The following is a 22,194-nucleotide window of genomic DNA, read 5'->3' as shown; positions in this document are numbered from 1 at the left end:
CATGTCAATTCTAGGTTGCCATTCATTCCCATAGCATAAATACATTCACTGAAAACGTGCACAATACATCTAAAGATAAACTAACGTCATTAATAGGTGGGACTGTGTGTTATATTATGCTACGATAATAAAAAAACTATGTAAAGTCGTTGCTGCTAGGCGAAACCTGTCATTTACGAGAATACAATTTACAAAGGCTAGAGTAGACCTGTCATCTGAATACAAATAGCCACATGTATGCAAGCTTGATTCCTTAGAATTGTACACCATTGTTTAGGTTGCATACTGAGTAAGAGATTGTAGCATGTAATAATGTGTACTTACAAATACTTTCGACGCGCTCAGTCAAGATGACCGTATGTCCATCGGTTGCGACTCGTTTGGGATCACCCAAATGTCGAATTATTTGGTAAAATGTGCTTCTTTGCAACGTATTGTATGGCTATGTTTTTATGGCTATGAATGGCAACCCGGTCCCCGTGTATAGCGTATACATTGAATGTCAAAAACAACCGTATTAATCAGTCTATTGCCATCTACTTCAATTTCGTGGTGAAAAGTCAGAAACGAAAAATGTACATATAAATACACGCACGATATACAATCGCTTCCCCTTGTACGACGAAACACCGAATCCTCACACTCCCTCCCTTTTTCTCTCTCCCTACAATCTCCAGCTAATTCACGACGTCATGATAGAGACGTACGTAGGTAGGCCTATCGTGCATAAAAGTCATTTTCTCACGCACACTTCTCCTTTTCCAAGATGCATGTTTACGTATTGGGCCACACCAGCAAATCGTGATCATAGCAAATCTAAGAGCTTTAAATTTATGATAGCCGTTATGGAGTTATCCTAACCGGTTAAGTATTTATACGTAGTAAGAAATATGGAAGATTCTCAATACATGCACTTTATTAAGCCTTCAGATCCTATGTCAATAAAGCAGGCATAAATCGTTTCTACAACATTGAGCCTCTATTTTCAGCGTTAGTAACACCAGAGATGTTCTTACAATACAGGATTTGGTATCCCCCTCCCTCCTCTTCTCCAGACATCTATTCCTGAGAGCACAAGTCTCCTTCATATTTATATCCTGTTGAATAATTGAAGCAGGGGGGATAAAATATAACTCATCTCTTTTCCTGTCTCCTCCCAACTCTCTCGCTTTTTCTGCAAACCCCACATTCTCCTCTTCTTCTAAATCTGTAATTTAGTATCACATCTTCATCCTTAGATAGTGTTGAAGTACAGTATGAAGTAGAAGACATATTGCAAAATACAATATATTGGGTCTTAAAATGGCAAAAAGTCAAGATTACTCTTATTTTATTGTTTACCTGTTTGATATTGCATACATGTAAATAACAACAGTGAACTGTACTATATAGCTGGGTGACATCACACTACTGCACCACTTTATGAATAAATAAAGAGGAAGACATCAAATGGACAATGATTGAAGGGTTGAAAGCATAGAAATACAATTGCTAGTCATTCTATTTCTATGGCTGAGAGAATGAGGGGAAGAGATGGATATATTGGAAGTATGTAAAGAGCGGGACAGAGACGGAGGTCAAATCAGGAATACAGCAGATAACCAGCATTAAATAAGATCCCTTTAAAATAACTATACAAAGACCTTCAAATAAATCTGTACATTTCATTATTTTCTCTATAAATGTTGTAATTATACACAAACTTACATTTAATCCATTGACTACATTTCTTGTACCCTCCACTTTGCCAAAGCAGTACACAGACAACATATTCAAATTAATAAAATAAATATAACAAGTCCAGGCAAAACAGAGTTAGGATGACACCAATTATTATAATTTCTAATTAAACATATGGTCAAAAGCATGTCCTTCATGGGAGTATTTCTCAACTGTTGACCACAGTTTAATACTGTATACACAGATCTGAACAGTATGTTGTTGCAGCCAGTGCTATGCTGTCTTTGTTTGCGTAGTACTGTGTCAAGGACAAGGCACATTTCAATTTACGACCCAGGAGGCTCTAAAGAAACAATATATTGGGAAATGATTTTATTTTAAAAAATACAAAAACAAAGTATCTTAAAATGATGGGCTTAAAATTGAAACAAGTAAAACATAATATTATGCCAGCGTGATATTTTATGAACAATTTATAAAAATGTTTAGTTAGACCTGAATACTAGTACACATATAATAAAAGTCCAAATAAATAGTCTGGAGTGCTTTCTGTCATCACGCAAGTTGTCAGAATGGAGTTTGTAACCCTCTAGTTTGTTTTGGGGTCCTATTGATTCGAACCCTGAAACCAGGTTTTCAGAATAAGTACCAAAAAAAACGAATTCTTCTTGCACATTTTATAATACGCGTTTACATTTATGTACTAAAATAAACAATATCTACAGTATGAAACAACAAAAATGGAGCGTACATATGAATTCACTTACTTTTTTGTTGCAAAAGAACATTGATTTTAACTTACACCAGAAATTCGGTTACCGCCGTTTAGATTGAATAGGGCTCCCAGTTGTCATGTTTATTGTAGTCTCTTACTTTGATTGTTCCTTCATGCACTAGGACATATGTGTCTACGGTTTCGTTATTGCCAGAATAAGGGAAGTAAAGCAGCTAATCTCAGAGGCATGTACAGTCTAGGAGTTTCAGTAGTTGTAATATGATGCAAAACCTGTCAGGCTCCTTATATTTTCAGGTCTTGTCAACGTACCTGTGCTTCATTACTACTGAGTATCATACCCCCCTGTTTAAAATGTGTTACTTTAGATACAGCAGATCTGATTTTCCTCATATTTTATATTTTGGTCTTTTGCCAGGATAATGAGCTAGCTAGACCGGACACTTATTTTCAATTGATAAACTATAAGCGATAAGGACAGCTCTCACAAGCTGAAGCTCCTGTGATGTTGCTTCAGGAACTGCTGTTGGCGCTGCATTTGCCCTTCCCTTCTTTCCCTCCCTCCCCCTCTCTCATTCTCTCCATCCTCCCCAGGCAGACTGCCCACATCACTAAATTCTCCGAGGTGTTCGATGGAATCACATTTCTCTAGGTCGGAAGCGATGGTCTGCAGACTGAAGACGGAGAGGGAATCTGACCCTGCTCTCTCTCCATGTGTCTCGGGCCTCTCTCCCCCGCTCTCCCTGTATTTCTCCACCAAACCAATTTTCTTATCCACCACGCTGCTTCTGTCCACCCTATCAGTCTCTATTGCCCCTCCTCCACATGCCCCGCCCTCGACACCACACACCACACTGTCCGACTCCGCCCCAATAGGGGGACTCCGCCCACCACAGGCCATGGTTTGTCCACCATCGGTTTGGTCCCGCCCCCGCTGAGCGTGGATGGCCTCGCTGATTTGCTCCAGGTTGTGCAGGGCGACAGAGTAGCGGTTTTTCACTTTGGTCACATGCTCCTCCAGCTGCATCACTTTGGTTTTGTGCTCCTGAAGTCACAGAAAACCCAATATGATGGAGAGAAAAGACAGAGCAACATACAATATTACTTCCTCCTTGGTTTGAGGCCAAAGAGGGAACAATAACCAACAGGAGCGATCATGGACGGACATGACAGCTCTGTATCAACCATTTCCCTGCTTGTCTTACAATAACAGCTTGAAATTACATATATATTAACTGCAACATATATTAAATATCACAGGTGGTTGGTGGCACCTTGATTGGGGAGGATGGGCTAGTGGTAGTGCCTGGAGTGGAAACAGGTGGAATGGTATCAAATACACTAAACACATGGTTTCCATGTGTTTGATGCCATTCCATTTCCTCCGTTCCAGACATCATTATGAGCTGTCCTCCCCTCAGCAGCCCCCACTGTTATACATCATATACAGTGCATTCGGAAAGTATTCAGACCCCTTGACTTTTTCAACATTTTGTTTTGTTACAGCCTTATTCTAAAATGGATCAAATATATTTTTCCCCCTCATCAATCGACACACAAGTATTCAGACCCTTTACTCAGTACTTTGAAGCACCTTTGGCAGCGTTTACAGCCTCGAGTCTTCTTGGGTATGACGCTACAAGCTTGGCACACCTGTATTTGGGGAGTTTCTCTCATTCTTCTCTGCAGATCCTCTCAAGCTCTGTCAGGTTGGATGGGGAGCGTCAATGCACACCTATTTTCAGGTCTCTACATAGATGTTCAATTGGGATCAAGTCCGGGCTCTGGCTGGGCCACTCAAGGACATTCAGAGACTTGTCCCGAAGCCACTCCTGCGTTGTCTTGGCTGTGTGCTTAGGGTCATTGTCCTGTCAGAAGGAGAACCTTCGCCCCAGTCTGAGGTCCTGAGCGCTCTGGAGTAGGTTTTCATCAAGGATCTCTCTGTACTTGGCTCTGTTCATCTTACTCTTGATCCTGACTAGTGTCCCAGTCCCTGCACCTGAAAAACATCCCCACAGCATGATGCTGCTACCACCATGCTTTACTGTAGGGATGGTGCCAGGTTTCCTCCAGACGTGACGCTTGGCATTCAGGCCAAAGAGTTAAATCTTGGTTTCATCAGACCAGACAATCTAGTTTCTCATGGAACGAGATTCCTTTAGGTAACTTTTGGCAAACTCCAAGTGGGCTGTCAAGTGACTTTTACTGAGGAGTGGCTTCCGTCTGGCCACTCTACCATAAAGGCCTGATTGGTGGAATGCTGCAGAGATGGTTGTCCTTGTGGAAGGTTCTCCCATCTCCACAGAGGAACTCTGGAGCTCTGTCAGATTGACCATAAGGTTCTTGGTCACCTCCCTGACCAAGGCCCTTCTCCCCGATTGCTCAGTTTGGCCGGGCGGCCAGCTCTAGGAAGAGTCTTGGTGGTTCCAAACTTCTTCCATTTAAGAATGATGGAGGCCACTATGTTCTTGGGGACCTTCAATGCTGCAGGCATTTTTTGGTACCCTTCCCCAGATCTGTGCCTCGACATAATCCTTTCTCGGAGCTCTATGGACAATTCCTTTGACCTCATGGCTTGGTTTTTGCTCAGACATGCACTGTCAACTGCTGGACCTTATACATTGGGCTCCAAAATTACTGGCACGCCTGACTGGCAATGCACAAACAATACTTTAAAATAATTAAAGAAACTCAAAATACCAACTTGAGAAATACTGTACTTTATTAATGTTTCAATGGAACCAACCAAAATCATACAATGATTTAATACAAAATAAATTTCACCAAAATCAAGGTTTCATAATTATTGGCACTCCTCATTTAGTACTTAGTGCAACAACCTCTGGCAAGGATAACAGCTTGGAGTCAATTCCTGTAATGTTTGACAAGGTTAAGGAACACATTTGGAGGGATTTTGAACCATTCCTCTATGCAGATCCTTTCAAGATCCTTCACATTCTTGGGTTTGAGCTTATCAACTGCTCTCTTCAACTCAGCCCACAGGTTTTTGATTGGATTGTGGTCCAGCGACAGATGGCCATGGCAGAACATTGATTTTGTAGTCACAGAACCATTTCTGTGTGGATCTTGAGGTATGTTTTGGGTCATTGTCTTGTTGGAAAGTCCACCTACTGCCTTCTGGCAGAGGCAACCAGATTGTCAACCAAAATTGCCTGATACTTGGTGGAATTCATTATGCCATTAATCTTAACCAGTGCCCCTGGACCTCTAGAATTAAAACAGCCCCAAAACATCACAGACCCACCACCATATTTCACCGTGGGTATGAGGTGCCTCTCCTTGTATGCATCTCTGTTTTGACGCCAAACATGCTGATGCTGTATCTGACCAAAATGTTCAATTTTGGTATCTGACCAGAGTACCTTCTTCCAGTCATAATTTAAATGACGTTTGGCAAACTCCAAGCACTTGCGTCTGTGTCTTGGGGTCAGAAAGGGCTTTCTTCTGGCAAACCTTCCAAAGACCCTGTGGTTGTGGAGGTGGCGTCTGATGGTGCTTTTTGAAACCTGGTGACCCCAAGACGCCACCAAGGCCTGCAATTCTTTCAGTGATTCTTGGGGATTTTGTTGCTTCGCTCACCATCCTCCTCCCTATCCTGGGGGGCAAAATGCATTTGCGTCCACTACCCGTGAGGTTTTCAACTGTTCCATATCTTTAGAATTTTTGTATAATTTCCCTGACAGTGCTCAGTGGTATATTCAATCATTTGTGGATCTTCTTGTAGCCATTACCAGATTTACGAAGGTCCACGGCCATCTGTCTCTTTTGAACTGCCAGTTCTTTTGTTTCCTTCATGGTGTTGGATGACAAATGGATATTGCATGCGTGTTACCTCATTTTTATACCCTATTGAAACAGGAAGTGATGTAATAGCTCAATATAGTTCCTTAAGACTTTGATCAATTTAAATAAGTGGAATTTAATTCCTGCTTTAAATTTTGGTAGATGTTATTTACAATAATCTTTAAGGGTGCCATTAATTGTGAAACCTTGATTTGGAGGACATTGATTTAATTAAAAATCAAATGATTTTGGTGGGTTCCATTGAAACATTAATAAAGTACAGTATTTCGAGTTTCTCTCTATATTTATATTGTTTATATTTTTTTAAGTATTGTTTGTGCATTGCCAGTCAGGGGTGCCAGTAATTTTGGAGCCGACTGTATAGACAGGTGTGTGCCTATTTCTGTTTTTTATCAAATGTATAAAAATGTCTTAACCTGTTTTCACTTTGTCATTATGGGGTATTGTGTGTAGAATTACTTAATTTAATCCATTTTAGAATAAGGCTATAATGTAACAAAATGTGGAAAAAGTCAAGGGGTCTGAATACTTTCCAAATGCACTGTATATTATATATCTATGTACCTCAAGTATGTAGTTGAACTGGGCCTTGAGCTCGAAGTAAGGCTTGGACTTAACGATGGCCCTCTTGAGAGATTTCTGCAGGGTCTGGACTCGAGCCTCTGCCGTCTGACAAGAGTGGGTGACACGCATGTGCTCCCGTTCGCTGCGTAGGCGCTCCTCCTCTGCCTCGTTCACCTTGCACACAACCACACAAAATGTTAAGACGGTAAAACACAACAATCAGTATCCTAACCCCCACCAACCTAACAAAACAAACTGCCTAACTAATTGAAAGCAATCCAATTAAAAACAGAGTTTAGGCATAGGAGAAAATAGCTACAGTACCCAGGGGGTGGGGAATGGTAAGGAAAATACTGATATCAGTATACCATATCAGCCACCTCAAATAGCTTACACATTGATCACATTTGATGCAATGATATAGAATGCAACACATAACCTGGAATACTGCTTACACTGGTAGCTGCGGTTTCCCATGTTGCCTTGGAGGTAGCATAGTTGACCAATATCCTGCCAAACAAGGCTAACTGCCAAACTAATTTTAAACCAGTTTTAGTCATGGGGGAACATAGCTACTTGGCAGTGGGGTGGGGATTGTAAGGGAAATACAGATTAAATGAATACCATATCAGCTCGCTCACATACTAACTGATGAACATATTTAGCATTTTATTTTGTATTGATGCAGTTATAGCGGTATCTGGGATTACCCCTGTTACCTTGGAGGTAGCATGGTTGAGCATCTCCTGCCAGGTGGGGTCCAGGGTGTTCCTGCCGTCGGCCATGAGGCCCTGCTCTGCCACGTACACCATCTCCCTGGCAGCCGTGTGCATGGAGACGGCCCGCTCATAGCTCAGAGCCGCCTTCTGGGTCTCCTGCTGAGCCTGTGAGAGGGACAGCCAATCAGATACTGAGAAATCAGTGCACGCAGTTGCACAGCCACCAATCACGTGGGACAAACGATCAAACTGTTGAGATTTGAGAAAAGTGGGACGAGCAGGTGAATGGCAAATACTGCACCGAGTCCCATATTTTGATTCAGTGATAAAGAAGAACTCTTGAAATTTGTTGTTGCAAATGCCACAAAATACCACACAGTGCATGTACAACAGTACCTCCTTGGCAAGTCGACGAGCCTCATAGTAGGGCCTGGCCTTCTCGATGCAGGTACCTAGCTGGGAGCTGTGGGCGTTCAGTTTTCTGGCTGAGTCTGTGAGGATCTTCCTGTAACCCGATCTGGCATCCTACACATATACAAAAGGAATTCCTAATCAGATTTCATTGTAATGGGCATTTCTGATCATTTAAAGTAGATTTTCCAGATTAACAATGGGTTTACAGCATGTTATGGGAATTGAAAATTAACTGATGATTGATTCTTTGGAAAAAACCTGATCAGTACGGAAAGGGGCGATGTATGGTGCCAGATTTATCATGTGAGAGGTGATGATATCCACTTACATCCAAGTGCAGTTCTAGTTGGTTGATTTTTACACTGGCCTCGTTGAGGTGTTCCAACTCCTCCTGTAAACAGAAAATATATGAGGGAGCACAGGAGGAAGCAGATACTTCGATTAGTTGGTTTGTAACAACACAATCAGTTAATATCATGCATGCAACTAATTTTGTAAACCGTTAGCTACGTATCATAGACCAGGAAATCCCATTGAGATTAAAATCTATTATAAAAGGGTTCGGTCAATTTTTCGCCACCTGAATTCTGGGATCCAATTCCTCTTCATATGGGCTGTGTAGTTCACCTTCGTTCTTCTCTGTACACTCTTCTCCCTCGCAGGTGTCTTTCTCTTTTAGCACCGTTTCAGTTGTATCTCCATTCATTTCCTTGTCATTTGGTTCCCCGCCCTTCGCCTCAGCATCCGCACCAGGCGTCTCTTCCCTCCATTCGCCCACTTCGGGGTCACCGGAGCCGGCTGGGCTCACACGCAAATCACCTGGCTCCATTCCAGGCCCAGTTAGCAAGCTAACGTTAGCTAACCAAATAACGGTACCGTTGCTTTTCTTTTTAGCCAACTAGCTATGTGTTCTAGCCAGTTACTAACTGCGTTTTGTATGTGTGAGAATTTGATTAGGACCATAGGGGAAAAACTAGTTTGAGAGACAGCAAAGCCAGACTATCTCTGGCGTTTTTAGTGTATCATTCAATCCCGCTAGTTTAGCCACAGCACAGGAGACTAAGGTTCGTGACGATACTACCAGTACAGTAGCTAGCTCTACAAAGCTAGCTTACGTTGCATGAAAACAAAACATTATTTAAAAATAAATTGACTGCAAATAACGGACATTAAAATTAAATCTAATTGACAATAAATAATTATGTTTTTTCATCGCCAGTAGTCTCTCCATCTCTCCCTCCACCGCTTGCTTGCTAGCTAACCTCGGCTCTGTTCTTAGCTAGCAAAACAAAACGTAAATAGAGAACGCTTACGTCCTTTGGTTTGAACTCTTACTGGTTCCGTAGCCATGCCTCATCTTAGGTTTTAACTCATAAGGTTTCCGTAGCCAGACTTGCATTTAGAAGTCTCCAACCTGCGCAGGCTTTTTGCAGAAGCAGTCTTAACATTTTGTTTGTAAGTTAATTTCTATCCTAATAACAAATTAATTCATTAATTTTAAATGGTAAACCATTAGACATATGTACGGGATACACATGATATGCCCCATCCAACGAAATGCTTACCTGCAGGTTCCTTCTCGACAATAAGAAATAATACGACCATAAAGTAAATGGCTAAGTAGAATAATTAACATTTTAACATAAGTATAATACAGGAAGGCACAATTTATAGTTCAATATTTACGTGGTTTGGGGGAAGGGTGGGGCAATTGTTTAAATTGTTCGGTATTTAGTTGCCTTATGTGAGGTGGAGATCATTAATTAGAAAAATACATACACCGATTATACCGAACACTTTCCTAACACACAGAACTGTTGAGCATGAAAAAGCCAGCAGCGTTGCAGTTCTTTACACAAACCGGTGTACCTGCCACCTGCTATCATACCCCGTTCAAAAGGCACTTAACTTTTGTCTTCCCCATTCACCAGCTGAATGGGATTATAGCTTTCACCTGGATTCAAATCAAATTTTATTGGTCACATACACATATTTAGCAGATGTTATTGCGGGTGTAGCGAAATGGTCAGTCTGTCATGGAAAAAGCAGGTGTCCTTAATGTGTATATATATTAATATGGCAAAGAAACCTTGGCAGAAACAAATGTCATAAACAGCAGAGGTGATTGGTAGAATTTAATTCCCGAAATTACATAACATACAGCATTTGTGATGTGTGTCTTGCATTTAAATAAATACATACTTCAGTAGCCGTCTCTTTGGGAAAAACATTAAGCACTACAATAACCAGGTTAAAATAGTCAAAACATGACAAAACAGTTGTCCAAAAGATTAACTAAATATTGTGAAGCAATTATACTTTAGGACAAATCACTAGTTGACCACCACCATTATTGAACACATCAGTTATATTTTTCATCTGACATACAGTGGGGCAAAAAAGTATTTAGTCAGCCACCAATTGTGCAAGTTCTCCCACTTAAAAAGACGAGAGAGGCCTGTAATTTTCATCATAGGTACACTTCAACTATGACAGACAAAATGAGACAAAAAAATACAGAAAATCACATTGTAGGATTTTTAATGAATTTATTTGCAAATTATGGTGGAAAATAAGTATTTGGTCACCTACAAACAAGCAAGATTTCTGGCTCTCACAGACCTGTAACTTCTTCTTTAAGAGGCTCCTCTGTCCTCCACTCGTTACCTGTATTAATGGCACCTGTTTGAACTTGTTATCAGTATAAAAGACACCTGTCCACAACCTCAAACAGTCACACTCCAAACTCCACTATGGCCAAGACCAAAGAGCTGTCAAAGGACACCAGAAACAAAATTGTGGACCTGCACCAGGCTGGGAAGACTGAATCTGCAATAGGTAAGCAGCTTGGTTTGAAGAAATCAACTGTGGGAGCAATTATTAGGAAATGGAAGACATACAAGACCACTGATAATCTCCCTCGATCTGGGGCTCCACGCAAGATCTCACCCCGTGGGGTCAAAATGATCACAAGAACGGTGAGCAAAAATCCCAGAACCACACGGGGGGACCTAGTGAATGACCTGCAGAGAGCTGGGACCAAAGTAACAAAGCCTACCATCAGTAACACACTACGCCGCCAGGGACTCAAATCCTGCAGTGCCAGACGTGTCCCCCTGCTTAAGCCAGTACATGTCCAAGCCCGTCTGAAGTTTGCTAGAGAGCATTTGGATGATCCAGAAGAAGATTGGGAGAATGTCAGATGGTCAGATGAAACCAAAATAGAACTTTTTGGTAAAAACTCAACTCGTCGTGTTTGGAGGACAAAGAATGCTGAGTTGCATCCAAAGAACACCATACCTACTGTGAAGCATGGGGGTGGAAACATCATGCTTTGGGGCTGTTTTTCTGCAAAGGGACCAGGACGACTGATCCGTGTAAAGGAAAGAATGAATGGGGCCATGTATCGTGAGATTTTGAGTGAAAACCTCCTTCCATCAGCAAGGGCATTGAAGATGAAACGTGGCTGGGTCTTTCAGCATGACAATAATCCCAAACACACCGCCCGGGCAACGAAGGAGTGGCTTCGTAAGAAGCATTTCAAGGTCCTGGAGTGACCTAGCCAGTCTCCAGATCTCAACCCCATAGAAAATCTTTGGAGGGAGTTGAAAGTCCGTGTTGCCCAGCAACAGCCCCAAAACATCACTGCTCTAGAGGAGATCTGCATGGAGGAATGGGCCAAAATACCAGCAACAGTGTGTGAAAACCTTGTGAAGACTTACAGAAAACGTTTGACCTCTGTCATTGCCAACAAAGGGTATATAACAAAGTATTGAGATAAACTTTTGTTATTGACCAAATACTTATTTTCCACCATAATTTGCAAATAAATTCATTAAAAATCCTACAATGTGATTTTCTGTATTTTTTTGTCTCATTTTGTCTGTCATAGTTGAAGTGTACCTATGATGAAAATTACAGGCCTCTCTCATATTTTTAAGTGGGAGAACTTGCACAATTGGTGGCTGACTAAATACTTTTTTGCCCCACTGTAAATTAGTAACAGATAGGCTCCCAGAAATTGCATACAAGATTGAGAATAATCAAAGTGGATGTTGCATTGAATTTCATGTGCATGATTAGAGTATATAAAAAAAGAAATCTCTGAAAATAATGACATATCTCTACCTACCCTACTATCCCAACCCCACATTGCAAAAATATATTCATTTGAGCGTATGAAAAAACCTGAGAAGTATGGGGAGAAAATCAAACATCAGAAATGGAAGAGAAAGGATAGGTATCTGTCATAACGATCTCACTATAGCTTAAAGCCAAAGGTCCACATCTGGCATTCACTGGTCTCACTTCCATTGCCATAGTACTAGATGTAACGTACAGAGCCCTTTCCTCTTCAGTCCTGTGTTTGTCATCAACTCCAGGTTGGGTCATATTTGCTCCATCCCGGAGGGGGTGCCAGGAAGATTCTCCTTCCCCTTGACAGGAAACTGACCACGCCCCGATACCCTGTCCGTGGGACCCCTGACTTCAAGTCCTCCATCACGCCCAGGTTTTTGGCCAACACTTTGAAACCATCTTTACTTGAGTAGTGCAGACAAAATGGACCCGCTCCTTTTAACTGTCCCTGTTGGACCTCTTCATATTTGACCAAAGGTGCACTGTAAACCTGCTTCTCAAAGATCTCCTTGTATTTCTCCTCCTTCAAGTAAGCCAGATCTAGCTTGGTGAAAGGCACAAATTCACTATTCAGTTTAATGTAGCGTAGGTATTTGTCATAAAATTGGCCTAGGCTCACACCTTTCCGTCCAAAGGTTAAAGTTCTGGATATTTCGGGTCGAATACAGGCTCGATCTCTGCGCTGATCTGGCTGACGCATCCAGTCATCCCAGAATGCACCAGGCCACTTGGGCTCCAGCTCTACCCAGAGTTCCTTGAGCATCATCCAGCCCAGCCCAGGGAAGAAGTCTGTCCTGTACAGGAGGTCTGCTTTACCAGGGTCGACGTAGCCGTCTCGACCATTGTCATTCCAGGCAGACACACACCACAGAGACAGGTCAGATTTCAGGATTGGGTGAAGGGACCTGAAGTACTCAAAGAAGTCTGGTGCCACCTAGTGAGAGAATGAAAAACAATGTTTTTTTTAGTTGTTCAACTGGCAACTAGAGGATGTAAACAATGATGAGCACAAAACAAGTGGATTTAACATTTCACTTTATCACATTCAGTACATATTTCAAGTCAGAGTAGAGAAAGTTATTACCTCCAAATCATCTTCCACAATAACAACAGAGGAATGTGAAAGGGAGTTGAACACCTGGTTGAGAGCCCAGCGATAGTGCCTAGAGATTTTGTAGTAGCCCTGGAACTTCTTGTGTTCTGGTCTCACGGCAATATCTGACAGGTCTGGTTGTTTCAGGTGAGTTACCTGACTGCCATAAGAACCAATCACCTGTGCAGTCTCTGCATGCCCACAGTCCTGGCTGACTATAATTGGGTAGAGTTCAGCTGAGGGGCGGTACTCTAGGAGTTTGTCCAGGCAGCGTTTGACAGTAACCCTGTTACAGGCTATAACCAAGATGGGAATGACCACTTGAGGGGGGCTAATTCTGCTGGCGCCGTTCTCATTGGGTTGTTCCCATAGTGACCGATGACCCTGTATCTGAAGCAGGATTTTTCTCTGCATTTCAAGCTCTGCCTCAAAGGCTTCTGCCATGTGGATCAAATCCCCAGCCAAATCAGCCCCTCCTCGTCCTCCATCCATCTCCCTCTCCTCTCGACCAGACAGGGGTCGGCCCCACAGGTAGAGGACCACGATGGCATTCCAGGCGACAAAGAGAAAAGCACCACAGAGAATAGCAGAACCTCTCTTACGGAGCATGGCCCAAACAACTTAGGAGGGAAAGAACGTTTGGAGGACTGGGTTTGTAAAAAATAAGTTGCGCCAAAGGAATGCAGAACGCAAAAAGGACATGTGGAGAGGTCACTTGGTTAGTTTACATATTATTGTATTAAAGTAATGAACACATAAGCAAGTACATAGAATGAGGTAAAGTCAGAGTCAAAAAAAGACAAGGAAGATGTATAAGGTATGAGGGAAAAATTGAGGGAGAGCTGGATTCATCTTGGACAGGAGGTAGGTGAGCTGGTTAGGGGATGAAAGTGCTGTTCTTCAGTTCATACCTTCCATGTCAATCTGAAATGATGGATATAGATAAAGCACAGGGTTCAAGAGCTAGTCATTTAACAAAGTCACTGTCACTTACATTAATCGAGTATAAAACTATGAACTATAGGCCCACTGTAGATAGTTGGAGGGAAAGCCATATTAGGAAGGTGATATTCTTAGGCTAATTGATTTTTATATCACCTGTAGCTAGCTCTCGTCCCGTACCCCCGGAATGCGACAGACTTACTTTATTTTCTGAGTAATCCATCCATTGTTTGAGAACTATATTGGACCTAGGTAATCTTTCGACCGAATTGCTTGAAAGCTAATGTTAGACAGAACATTTTGTTCCCAGAAATTAGCACTTACCTCCAGCTTCCTAACGTAGAACACATTCGGTCTCTGCAGCCATTTCTTCCTTCGTTTCACTAACCTCTTCGATGACAATATGCAGGATCAATAAGCAAGTGAAGAGGAAATAATGTATCGTTGTCACACTTTGATTTTGATTGTGTTTGTTATTAAACCAACTTCATTCCTTCTTGCCATATGTTTTCACAAGACTGCAGACTTCCGGATAGCAAATTTTTACCGGAAGCCCCGCCTTAACCGTCACCTTGAGAATTTATCCAACTGTACCAAATAGGGCTGACCAAATACAGTATAATTCATAATCATCAAACTGTATCACACTGTGTACTAGTCTTAAGCCTATTTTAGATACATATATTTTGGAGAAAGGTTTTTTGTCGTGTTCTTAATGTTAATTTATTTTCCCCAAAATATTTATATTCCAGATATTTTCATATTTCATGAGTGCCTTACATGGTAAAAATAATCCTTTATTTTTACAGGAGTTTTTCGTGTTTACAAATGCAAAAATCATCATCTAAACGTGCATAGGCTATTACATTCTAGATAACAAAATATACCATTATTCTTGGTTATTCATCAAAAAGGAAAAATGTGGCTTCAGGCCAATAAAGATAAATATAATGTTACTATACAATCACAGTTGACACCTGTCTAGAATTAACAGAAGATAGTTGTCATTGAACTTATATCTCATTCTTGTAAGGCAACCTGGCATAGTTATGCAACAGGATAGGCTTATATAGTCTATCACACACCCATTTGTTTGCACCTTTAGTCATGTGATAATAGATTCCTAACTCCTTTGTGTCCGTGACAATACATGGAACATTTTGTATTTCATAAGGTGTGAAATTATACACTGAGTGTACAAAACATTTTGAAAACCTGGTCTTTCCATGACATAGACTGACCAGGTATATCCAGGTCAAAGCTATGATCCCTTATTGATGTCACTTGTTAAATCCACTTCAATCATTGTAGATGAAGGGGAGGAGACAGGTTAAAGAAGGATGTTTAAGCCTTGAGACAATTCAGACATGGATTGTGTATGTGTGCCATTCAGAGGGTGAATGGGCAAGACAAAAGATTTAAGTGCCTTTGAACAGGGCATGGTAGTAGGTGCCAGGCACACCGGTTTGAGTGTGTCAAGAACTGCAATGCTGCTGGGTTTTTCACGCTCAACAGTTTCCCGTGTGTATCGTGTGTATCAAGAATGGTCCACCACCCAAAGGACAACCAGCCAACTGTGCGAATCATTGGAGTCAACATGGACCAGCATCCACGTGGAACACTTTTGACACCTTGTAGTCCATGCCCCGACTAATTGAGGCTGTTCTGAGGACAAAAGGGGTTGCAACTCAATATTAGGAAGGTGTATTTTGTACACTCAGTGTACTCAGTGTACACTGAAACCTGCAGATCAATAAAAGACTACAAACAATTAAGAGTATCAGGTTAAATCAAAAGAGGGTTAGATTGATTTGATGGAGTTCATAGCATAATTATTTCCTGAACAATATTGAAAAAAATCTGTCAGATTTTTTGTTTATTTCGAATAATCATCAGAGCTGACAGAGATCTTTGGCTTTCATACAGCAAAGCGATTGTCAAAACAACTGAGTGACTTATCAGCTGATAAGAAAACATGTCATCATGCAGCGTGTCTCAAAGTCAGGTGCTTACAGTTCATCGCCTTTCTGGAAGTCCCATACAAAGCACTTTGAAAATATTAAAACAGCATGTACACTACAGTGTGTTTTCACATTGTACATTCCACTTTGGGGCCTGGGAGAGTCGCCTATGCATATGTGTGTGTGTATGTGTGTCTGTATGGGTGTGCACTGCCCTCTGAGGTACTTTGTTCAGGAGACTGGGAGGTGTCAATCAAAGGCTGTTAATCAAATGGACTTCCACTTTGTCCATTCAATGACTCACCCTGCAAAATGGAACAAAAATAGGCTACATTGTGAAGCATATTGTTTTGGACATATTTGTCATTACATTGGGGTGTGGTTTTCATTGGGTATAGCACACCACTTTTCATTGGTTCAGGCACAGTAGGCTATGGCAGAGGCATAACTATGAAATCTCAATGTTCTTCACTCACCTGTTGAGCAATACTTTTGACAGAGGTGCTTTTTCCTCTGATCGTGGTCTGTCCCTCCATGGCAGCTTCACCTACATCATTTGGCCTGGACCTGCAGAACACTCCCAGTTTCACATGCATTATTTCAGACACAAACACGGTGAAAAATAAGCATCTGTTCTTCAGAGTAGACCAACCATTTAGGATAAAAGCAGGGATCATATTTTCCTTTGTTTCCTTATTGTGCCAAGTTATGGATACATTCAAAACGACAGGGGACGTTTATGATTTTGTCCCAAATTTTTTCCTCATAGTTCCTACGAGTAATGTAATTTTTTTATTATTTCACATTGTGTCATTTTTCATTTTGGGCATTTGGCATATTCAAAGAGTGCGTGACCCCTGGCACACAAATTCTTGGCTCCGAAATCTTTGCTTGACAGGTATAATTTACCGACTCATAATCTCTCGTCTTGGTGTTCGACTCAGGTTTATATTCCAAAGACACTCCATTTCCAAACTCAAGTCGTTGTTCTTGAAAAAAATGACTTCCATATTGAGGGAGTTCGTTTTGGCCGCACGGAGTCGCATACCGCTCCGCAAACCAATACGAGGTTGTATCCCGAGGTGGCAGGCCGCTTCTTGTTTGCTTGATTCCTGGCTAGGATATTCCCACGACGCCGTAGAACAGCGAACAAAGCAGAAGCAGAAGGGGTAGAAGCCATCGTTGTCGATATTCTTGTGGTGACTGTCCGCAATGTTAATTCTATTCAGTCACACATATACCATTAATTTATGCAAGCACTGTAATTCAAGAGGAAAACATATACATGTTTGACGACAGTTATTCAACCCGAACACTCGCACGGTTCGGCCAATATCCTGTTTGCGTCAAGGGTCTTTCTGGACCGGGGTCTGGTTCACCCAAGCCGAAGCTCCGGCCGGGCCGGGGTCGTGAGTATACTTTGTCAACGAGGGTGGGTCAATGTCCAGAAAATGCATAGGCTACAAACTTTTTAGAGAGGAATGGCGAACGAGGTTTGGTCCCCGCACAACGTTGAAATAGATTGCATAAAACGGGTTTAAATTGATTAGAATGGAATAGCCTATGGACAATTTATATCAAGTCACAATTTACAACACCTATAGCATTCTCTCCGGCTTACGTCATTTCAAAGATTTGAAAATACATTAATAATGATTGTTGTGTTATCTTTCTGGGTAGATTTAAACACAGCTAATCTGAAATAGTTTGCCCTATTGTATGTCCCTCCTATAAACACACACACACACACACACACACACACACACACACACACACACACACACACACACACACACACACACACACACACACACACACACACACACAGAGAGAAAGAGAGACATCAATGCTATGTAATTACAATGTAATTCTATGCACATACTGTAGAGAGATGAGTAGAGAGATGCCTAACACAGGGAAGTATTCAGTATTACCTTTCCCCAGTATTACATGTTGTTAACATGAAGGAACTAACCATGAAGGCTTTTCTATTGATGATGTTGCCATAGATACACTATGTTTTCTATAAGACTGATAAATGCTATTTTATCCCACAGTTGTGTCAAGTTGGCTGGTTGTCCTTTGGGTGGTGGACCATTCTTGATACACACAGGAAACTGTTGAGTGTGAAAAACCCAGCAGCATTGGAGTTCTTGACACAAACCGGTGCGCCTGGCACCTACTACCATACCCAGTTCAAAGGCACTTACATCGTTTGTCTTGCCCATTCGCCCTCTGAATGGCACACATACACAATCCATGTCTCAATTGTCTCAAGGCTTAAAAATCCTTCTTTAACCCGTCTCCTCCACTTATCGAAACTGATTGAAGTGGATTTAACAAGTGACATCAATAAGGGATCATAGATTTCACCTGTATTCACCTGGTCAGTCTATGTCATTGAAAGAGCTGGTGTTCTTAATGTTTTGTATACTCATAGCTTTCAGTAAAATGTTAAAACAGTACACACACACACACACTGAACCTGTCAGGAAATAGTATATTCAAGAAAAAGAAAAGAAAACAAAACTAAAATTATTCTCTAATGGGACTAAAAGAGGAAGGTGCACATGCCATGGAACGTTCCGCCAGATAAAGATCTTATCAGAAATCAAATCAGCACATTTGGTTTTACTGTAAGGCAACAGCATGTAACATGGCCTATTGGAAATGTAATTGTTTTTTCAGGGTGGTAGGATACCTCTGCTATGGCAAGAGAGACCTATTCCATTGTTATTTTTTAGATTTTTTTTTTACAAATGTATTATTCTTATTTGAACTCTGTATGTATATTCATATTTTGTACGTAAATACACATTAGTTAGACATCAATGAATGTAAAACAAAATCATGAGCTGAACATTTTTACTTTGCAATGTAAAGAATAAGATAATGCTCAGTGTAATCAAATAATCTCTAATTTGTAATAATTCTCCATGGCAGACTTCAGTGCAATTACATAATACACAACTTTTTAATGAATTACATTTCCCCATACAACATCAATTGTCCACTCTCACTTCACTGCAATAGCTGTCCTGTTCACATTTGGGTAAATGTTCCATGTTCATGATGTGTATACTGCAGGAAGGAAGACAAAATTGTGGATAAAAAATAACTCTTGATACACTTTTCCCATTAGTAGTTCTTGTGCATCAGTCCTTCATAAACAACATGGTCCTTGTTATGTATTGACACCAGTTGAGTGTGCTCTAGTGCTTTCAGGGTCACCTTTCTTTTCAGTTCATTCACATTTTCTTCGTAACTGAGTATTAGTAAAGAAAATGAAATGGCAGATACTAGGATCACTGACAATCTTTGTCCTCTCAAAACATCGGGGTGATTCTCTCCTCTGGTCTTACTTCCATTCATCCCACCACCATCCCCTCTTTTCCTCAGGGTATTTGACTCCCTGGTTAACCAGCCTGTGGTTGGCTGGAATTCCCGTGCTGCGGTTTGCTGCCGTTGTGGAGGACCACATTGGGCATGACCATAAAGGCCAGGATGCCCATCAGCATCAGCGCCACGGTGATGGTGATGATGGACGCCATCACGATGTAGTAGCACTGGTCTGAGCGGAACATCCTGCACAGGCGACCTCTGACCCTGCTAGGGGGACGACCCACATCCACGACAGTGGCAAGGCCCTGGTCCATTGTGCCCAGCTGGAGGTCGCTGGAGGCCTGCCGGTCCTGGTTCTTGAGAGTGGGCAGGGTGAGGCTGGACTTGGCCAGGCTAGTAGTACCAGGAGGGGGCTTCTTGAGGACCAGCTTGCCCTTGCTGCGCTTGAAGCGCACGGACAGCGCCCTCTGCATCTCTGGAGGGAGTTTGCGGAAGATGTCCTGGTTGTTGCCCAGCTGGGGCAGGTTGCGGCCATGGGGCAGGTTGGTGAGCTCTCGACACACAGGGCAGGAAAGAGACTTGAGCTCTAAGGAGGTCACGTTGATCCGGGCCAGGCACTCCAGACAGAAGGTGTGCCCGCAGGAGAGCAGCTTGGGGGTTTTAAAGACGTTGTCGTATTCGCAGAAGCAAACCACGCACTCAGTGTCCTCCATGTCATTTTCGTGGGGGTCAGACTCCTTCCGGTTGCTGTCATCTCCATCCCTGTCTTGCCTCCTGTTCTCCTCGCTTCTACCACGCTCCCTCCTCGACCCTTTGTCTCTCTTTCTCTCCCTCCTTCTCCCAGATCCCCCTCCTTTCTCGGAGTCAGTGCTCATGGACCTACGCACCTTAGTGGATTTCTCCTTTTTCTCCTTCTCGATGCTGCCTTTGCTGTCAGGTTTGGGTTTGACGTTGGGCGGCTCTTTGGCCCCGCAGCCTCCATCGGCACCCTGTCTTTTCCTGTCGTCACTCATGGTGGACAGAGTCAGGCAGAGGTGCTGTGATAGAAGTAGCTGTGATGGCTGGAGTCAGATGGAGAGTGACGTGAAGTTCTGGTTTTTCACGTCTCTCCAGAGGAGCTGTGAAGGAATGTGATTGTCAGTGAGATAAGGCAATTGGTTTGTCACAGAGAGCTAATTTAGTTCAGGCAACATAAAGAGCATAGGGAGTGCATTTCTAGCAATGACGCAACAAAAAGTACCTCTTGTTTATCTCAAATAGGTAAAGACAGGGAAATATAGTTTAGTCTATGAATATACTGTAACTCATTACTTGCCATATAATCTATTGACTAGAAATCCATTTACACAACAAGCCGAAACTATTTTTGAGTTGTCATGCTAGGTTCCATGCCCTCTGCTCATTTGTGGATATGGATGAGCCATTGACAAACAAGACATAGCCAAAGGTCTGTACGACTGTGTAAAATGTAAATTACATTTGAATTTATTGACCAGGAACATGTTCAAACAGTCTTGGTGTTCTGAACGGTAGAGCTGAAAATGCTGAGCTACTGAAATGCTAAATTCACATACTTTAACACATTATCTAGTAGAGTAAGTCACTATGGGATTTTGTATCAGTTACTCAACAAAAGTTGCATTAGTTGTAACAGTCATCAACAACATTGCAAACTATTAGCAAATAGTGATACGCAAGAGTATGGGAGAGTATGCTACATTGAGTTCTCACAATGACAAGTTCATCATGATCATGAACACTTACCTGTGGCGGTAGCTGACATGTACCAGTCCGTCAGAGATGGTCCTTCATAGAGTTCTTTCCCAGTGGAGAATATCCCATTCAGTGAGTCCCTTGCATCTCCGTTGAGACAATAATATGCCAAGTGGACCTTACTCCTCCAGTCTTCCCCCTCTTCTCTTAGCTGTTTATTTCTCTCCTTTCCCTCCTCTCTCGATCTGTAAATCTGTGTACGGTATTTCCTCTTTATATCCCTCCCTTTTCCATCTGCGACCTCTCACTCCCTCTCATCTGACCAGTCGGACCAGTTTATTTGGCATTTAAACCACTGCCTGAAGTTTGTGTGCATCTCTGGAATGTGAGGGTAAAATCAATACTGTTATCGCATGATGTTAATGCATCTCATTGTGTGTATTTATACATAGTTTCTGGAACCTGTAGAACTGTAATGTGGGTAGTCTGGGTACCGCTGCCAGATAGTGTTTTCCATGTTTGCGTGTGTAAACATCTGAAGTTTTCACGACATGTCAATCTTTGCATAAACTGTATTAACATGTCCTTAATGCTCATTTATTTCCAATGGCCACTACAGTTGTTTATCATCTAACTTTAAATCCCACATTCCAAATTAACGTTTTGACATTCTACAGACTAGAATGTGGAATGTGTTCGTTTCCTTGTCTGCTGTGGGGTCAGGAAAGTGTTCGGCTTCATGGAAAACTCCACTAGACTCTTGAAGCAGTGCACCTAACTGTCCACTCCACTGCAGCTCATGTCATGATGCTTACTTGTCATACCTAAAGTGTTTTTGTGGCATCAGACTAAAGCTTCACATGCAGGTTTACCATAATGACAAGATAAACAGGATCCACCCAAAAGCACTCAAGGCTATCTGCAATGATTCAGCAACACCATTATGTGGTTTATATGACAACATTGAGGTCCAATGAACCTCACCCAGAACTAAAAATGTGCAAATAATTTCATTCACAAAGCCCTTTTAGGTAAACTAATGTTGAAAGGGTTGAAAAATCAGCCATAGAA

The 22,194-nt window shown here is 41.9% G+C and overlaps 3 protein-coding genes across 3 annotated transcripts; all 3 read right to left on the bottom strand.

Annotated features, from left to right (window-relative positions):
• Positions 1 to 957: 957 nt before the first annotated feature.
• LOC120048363 (SH3 domain-binding protein 5-like) lies at positions 958 to 9,203 on the bottom strand. The gene is made up of 6 exons (XM_038994279.1): positions 8,516 to 9,203; positions 8,264 to 8,326; positions 7,918 to 8,046; positions 7,522 to 7,686; positions 6,803 to 6,976; positions 958 to 3,458 (listed from the first exon to the last, which is right to left on the bottom strand). The coding sequence occupies exons 1-6, from the start codon at positions 8,762 to 8,764 to the stop codon at positions 2,898 to 2,900; spliced, it is 1,341 nt and encodes a 446-aa protein (XP_038850207.1). The 5' UTR covers positions 8,765 to 9,203; the 3' UTR covers positions 958 to 2,897.
• Positions 9,204 to 11,908: 2,705 nt separating this feature from the next.
• Positions 11,909 to 14,635, bottom strand: LOC120047580 (alpha-1,3-mannosyl-glycoprotein 2-beta-N-acetylglucosaminyltransferase-like). The gene is made up of 4 exons (XM_038993116.1): positions 14,432 to 14,635; positions 14,077 to 14,089; positions 13,157 to 13,785; positions 11,909 to 13,006 (listed from the first exon to the last, which is right to left on the bottom strand). The coding sequence occupies exons 2-4, from the start codon at positions 14,081 to 14,083 to the stop codon at positions 12,308 to 12,310; spliced, it is 1,335 nt and encodes a 444-aa protein (XP_038849044.1). The 5' UTR covers positions 14,084 to 14,089; positions 14,432 to 14,635; the 3' UTR covers positions 11,909 to 12,307.
• Positions 14,636 to 18,973: 4,338 nt separating this feature from the next.
• On the bottom strand, positions 18,974 to 20,436 carry LOC120047579 (E3 ubiquitin-protein ligase RNF183-like). Its single transcript, XM_038993115.1, has one exon. The coding sequence runs from the start codon at positions 20,421 to 20,423 to the stop codon at positions 19,485 to 19,487; it is 939 nt and encodes a 312-aa protein (XP_038849043.1). The 5' UTR covers positions 20,424 to 20,436; the 3' UTR covers positions 18,974 to 19,484.
• Positions 20,437 to 22,194: the final 1,758 nt, after the last annotated feature.

Source organism: Salvelinus namaycush, chromosome 5 (genome assembly GCF_016432855.1).
Source record: "Salvelinus namaycush isolate Seneca chromosome 5, SaNama_1.0, whole genome shotgun sequence".
Classification (NCBI taxonomy): domain Eukaryota; kingdom Metazoa; phylum Chordata; class Actinopteri; order Salmoniformes; family Salmonidae; genus Salvelinus; species Salvelinus namaycush.
Note: the sequence above shows the minus strand (reverse complement) of the source record. Positions and strands in the feature narration are given on the sequence as shown.

What these genes read in the sequence shown, in the direction of transcription:
- LOC120048363 (XM_038994279.1), bottom strand. Translation starts at nt 8,764, where the DNA reads ATGGAGCCAGGTGATTTGCGTGTGAGCCCAGCCGGCTCCGGTGACCCC. An exon ending in AATTGGATCCCAGAATTCAG is followed by an intron (nt 8,327 to 8,515) that starts GTGGCGAAAAAT and finishes TTCTGTTTACAG; the next exon opens with GAGGAGTTGGAACACCTCAA. An exon ending in TCAACCATGCTACCTCCAAG is followed by an intron (nt 6,977 to 7,521) that starts GTAACAGGGGTA and finishes GTTGTGTGCAAG; the next exon opens with GTGAACGAGGCAGAGGAGGA.
- LOC120047580 (XM_038993116.1), bottom strand. An exon ending in TTGTGGAAGATGATTTGGAG is followed by an intron (nt 13,007 to 13,156) that starts GTAATAACTTTC and finishes TTCTCTCACTAG; the next exon opens with GTGGCACCAGACTTCTTTGA.
- LOC120047579 (XM_038993115.1), bottom strand. Translation starts at nt 20,423, where the DNA reads ATGAGTGACGACAGGAAAAGACAGGGTGCCGATGGAGGCTGCGGGGCC.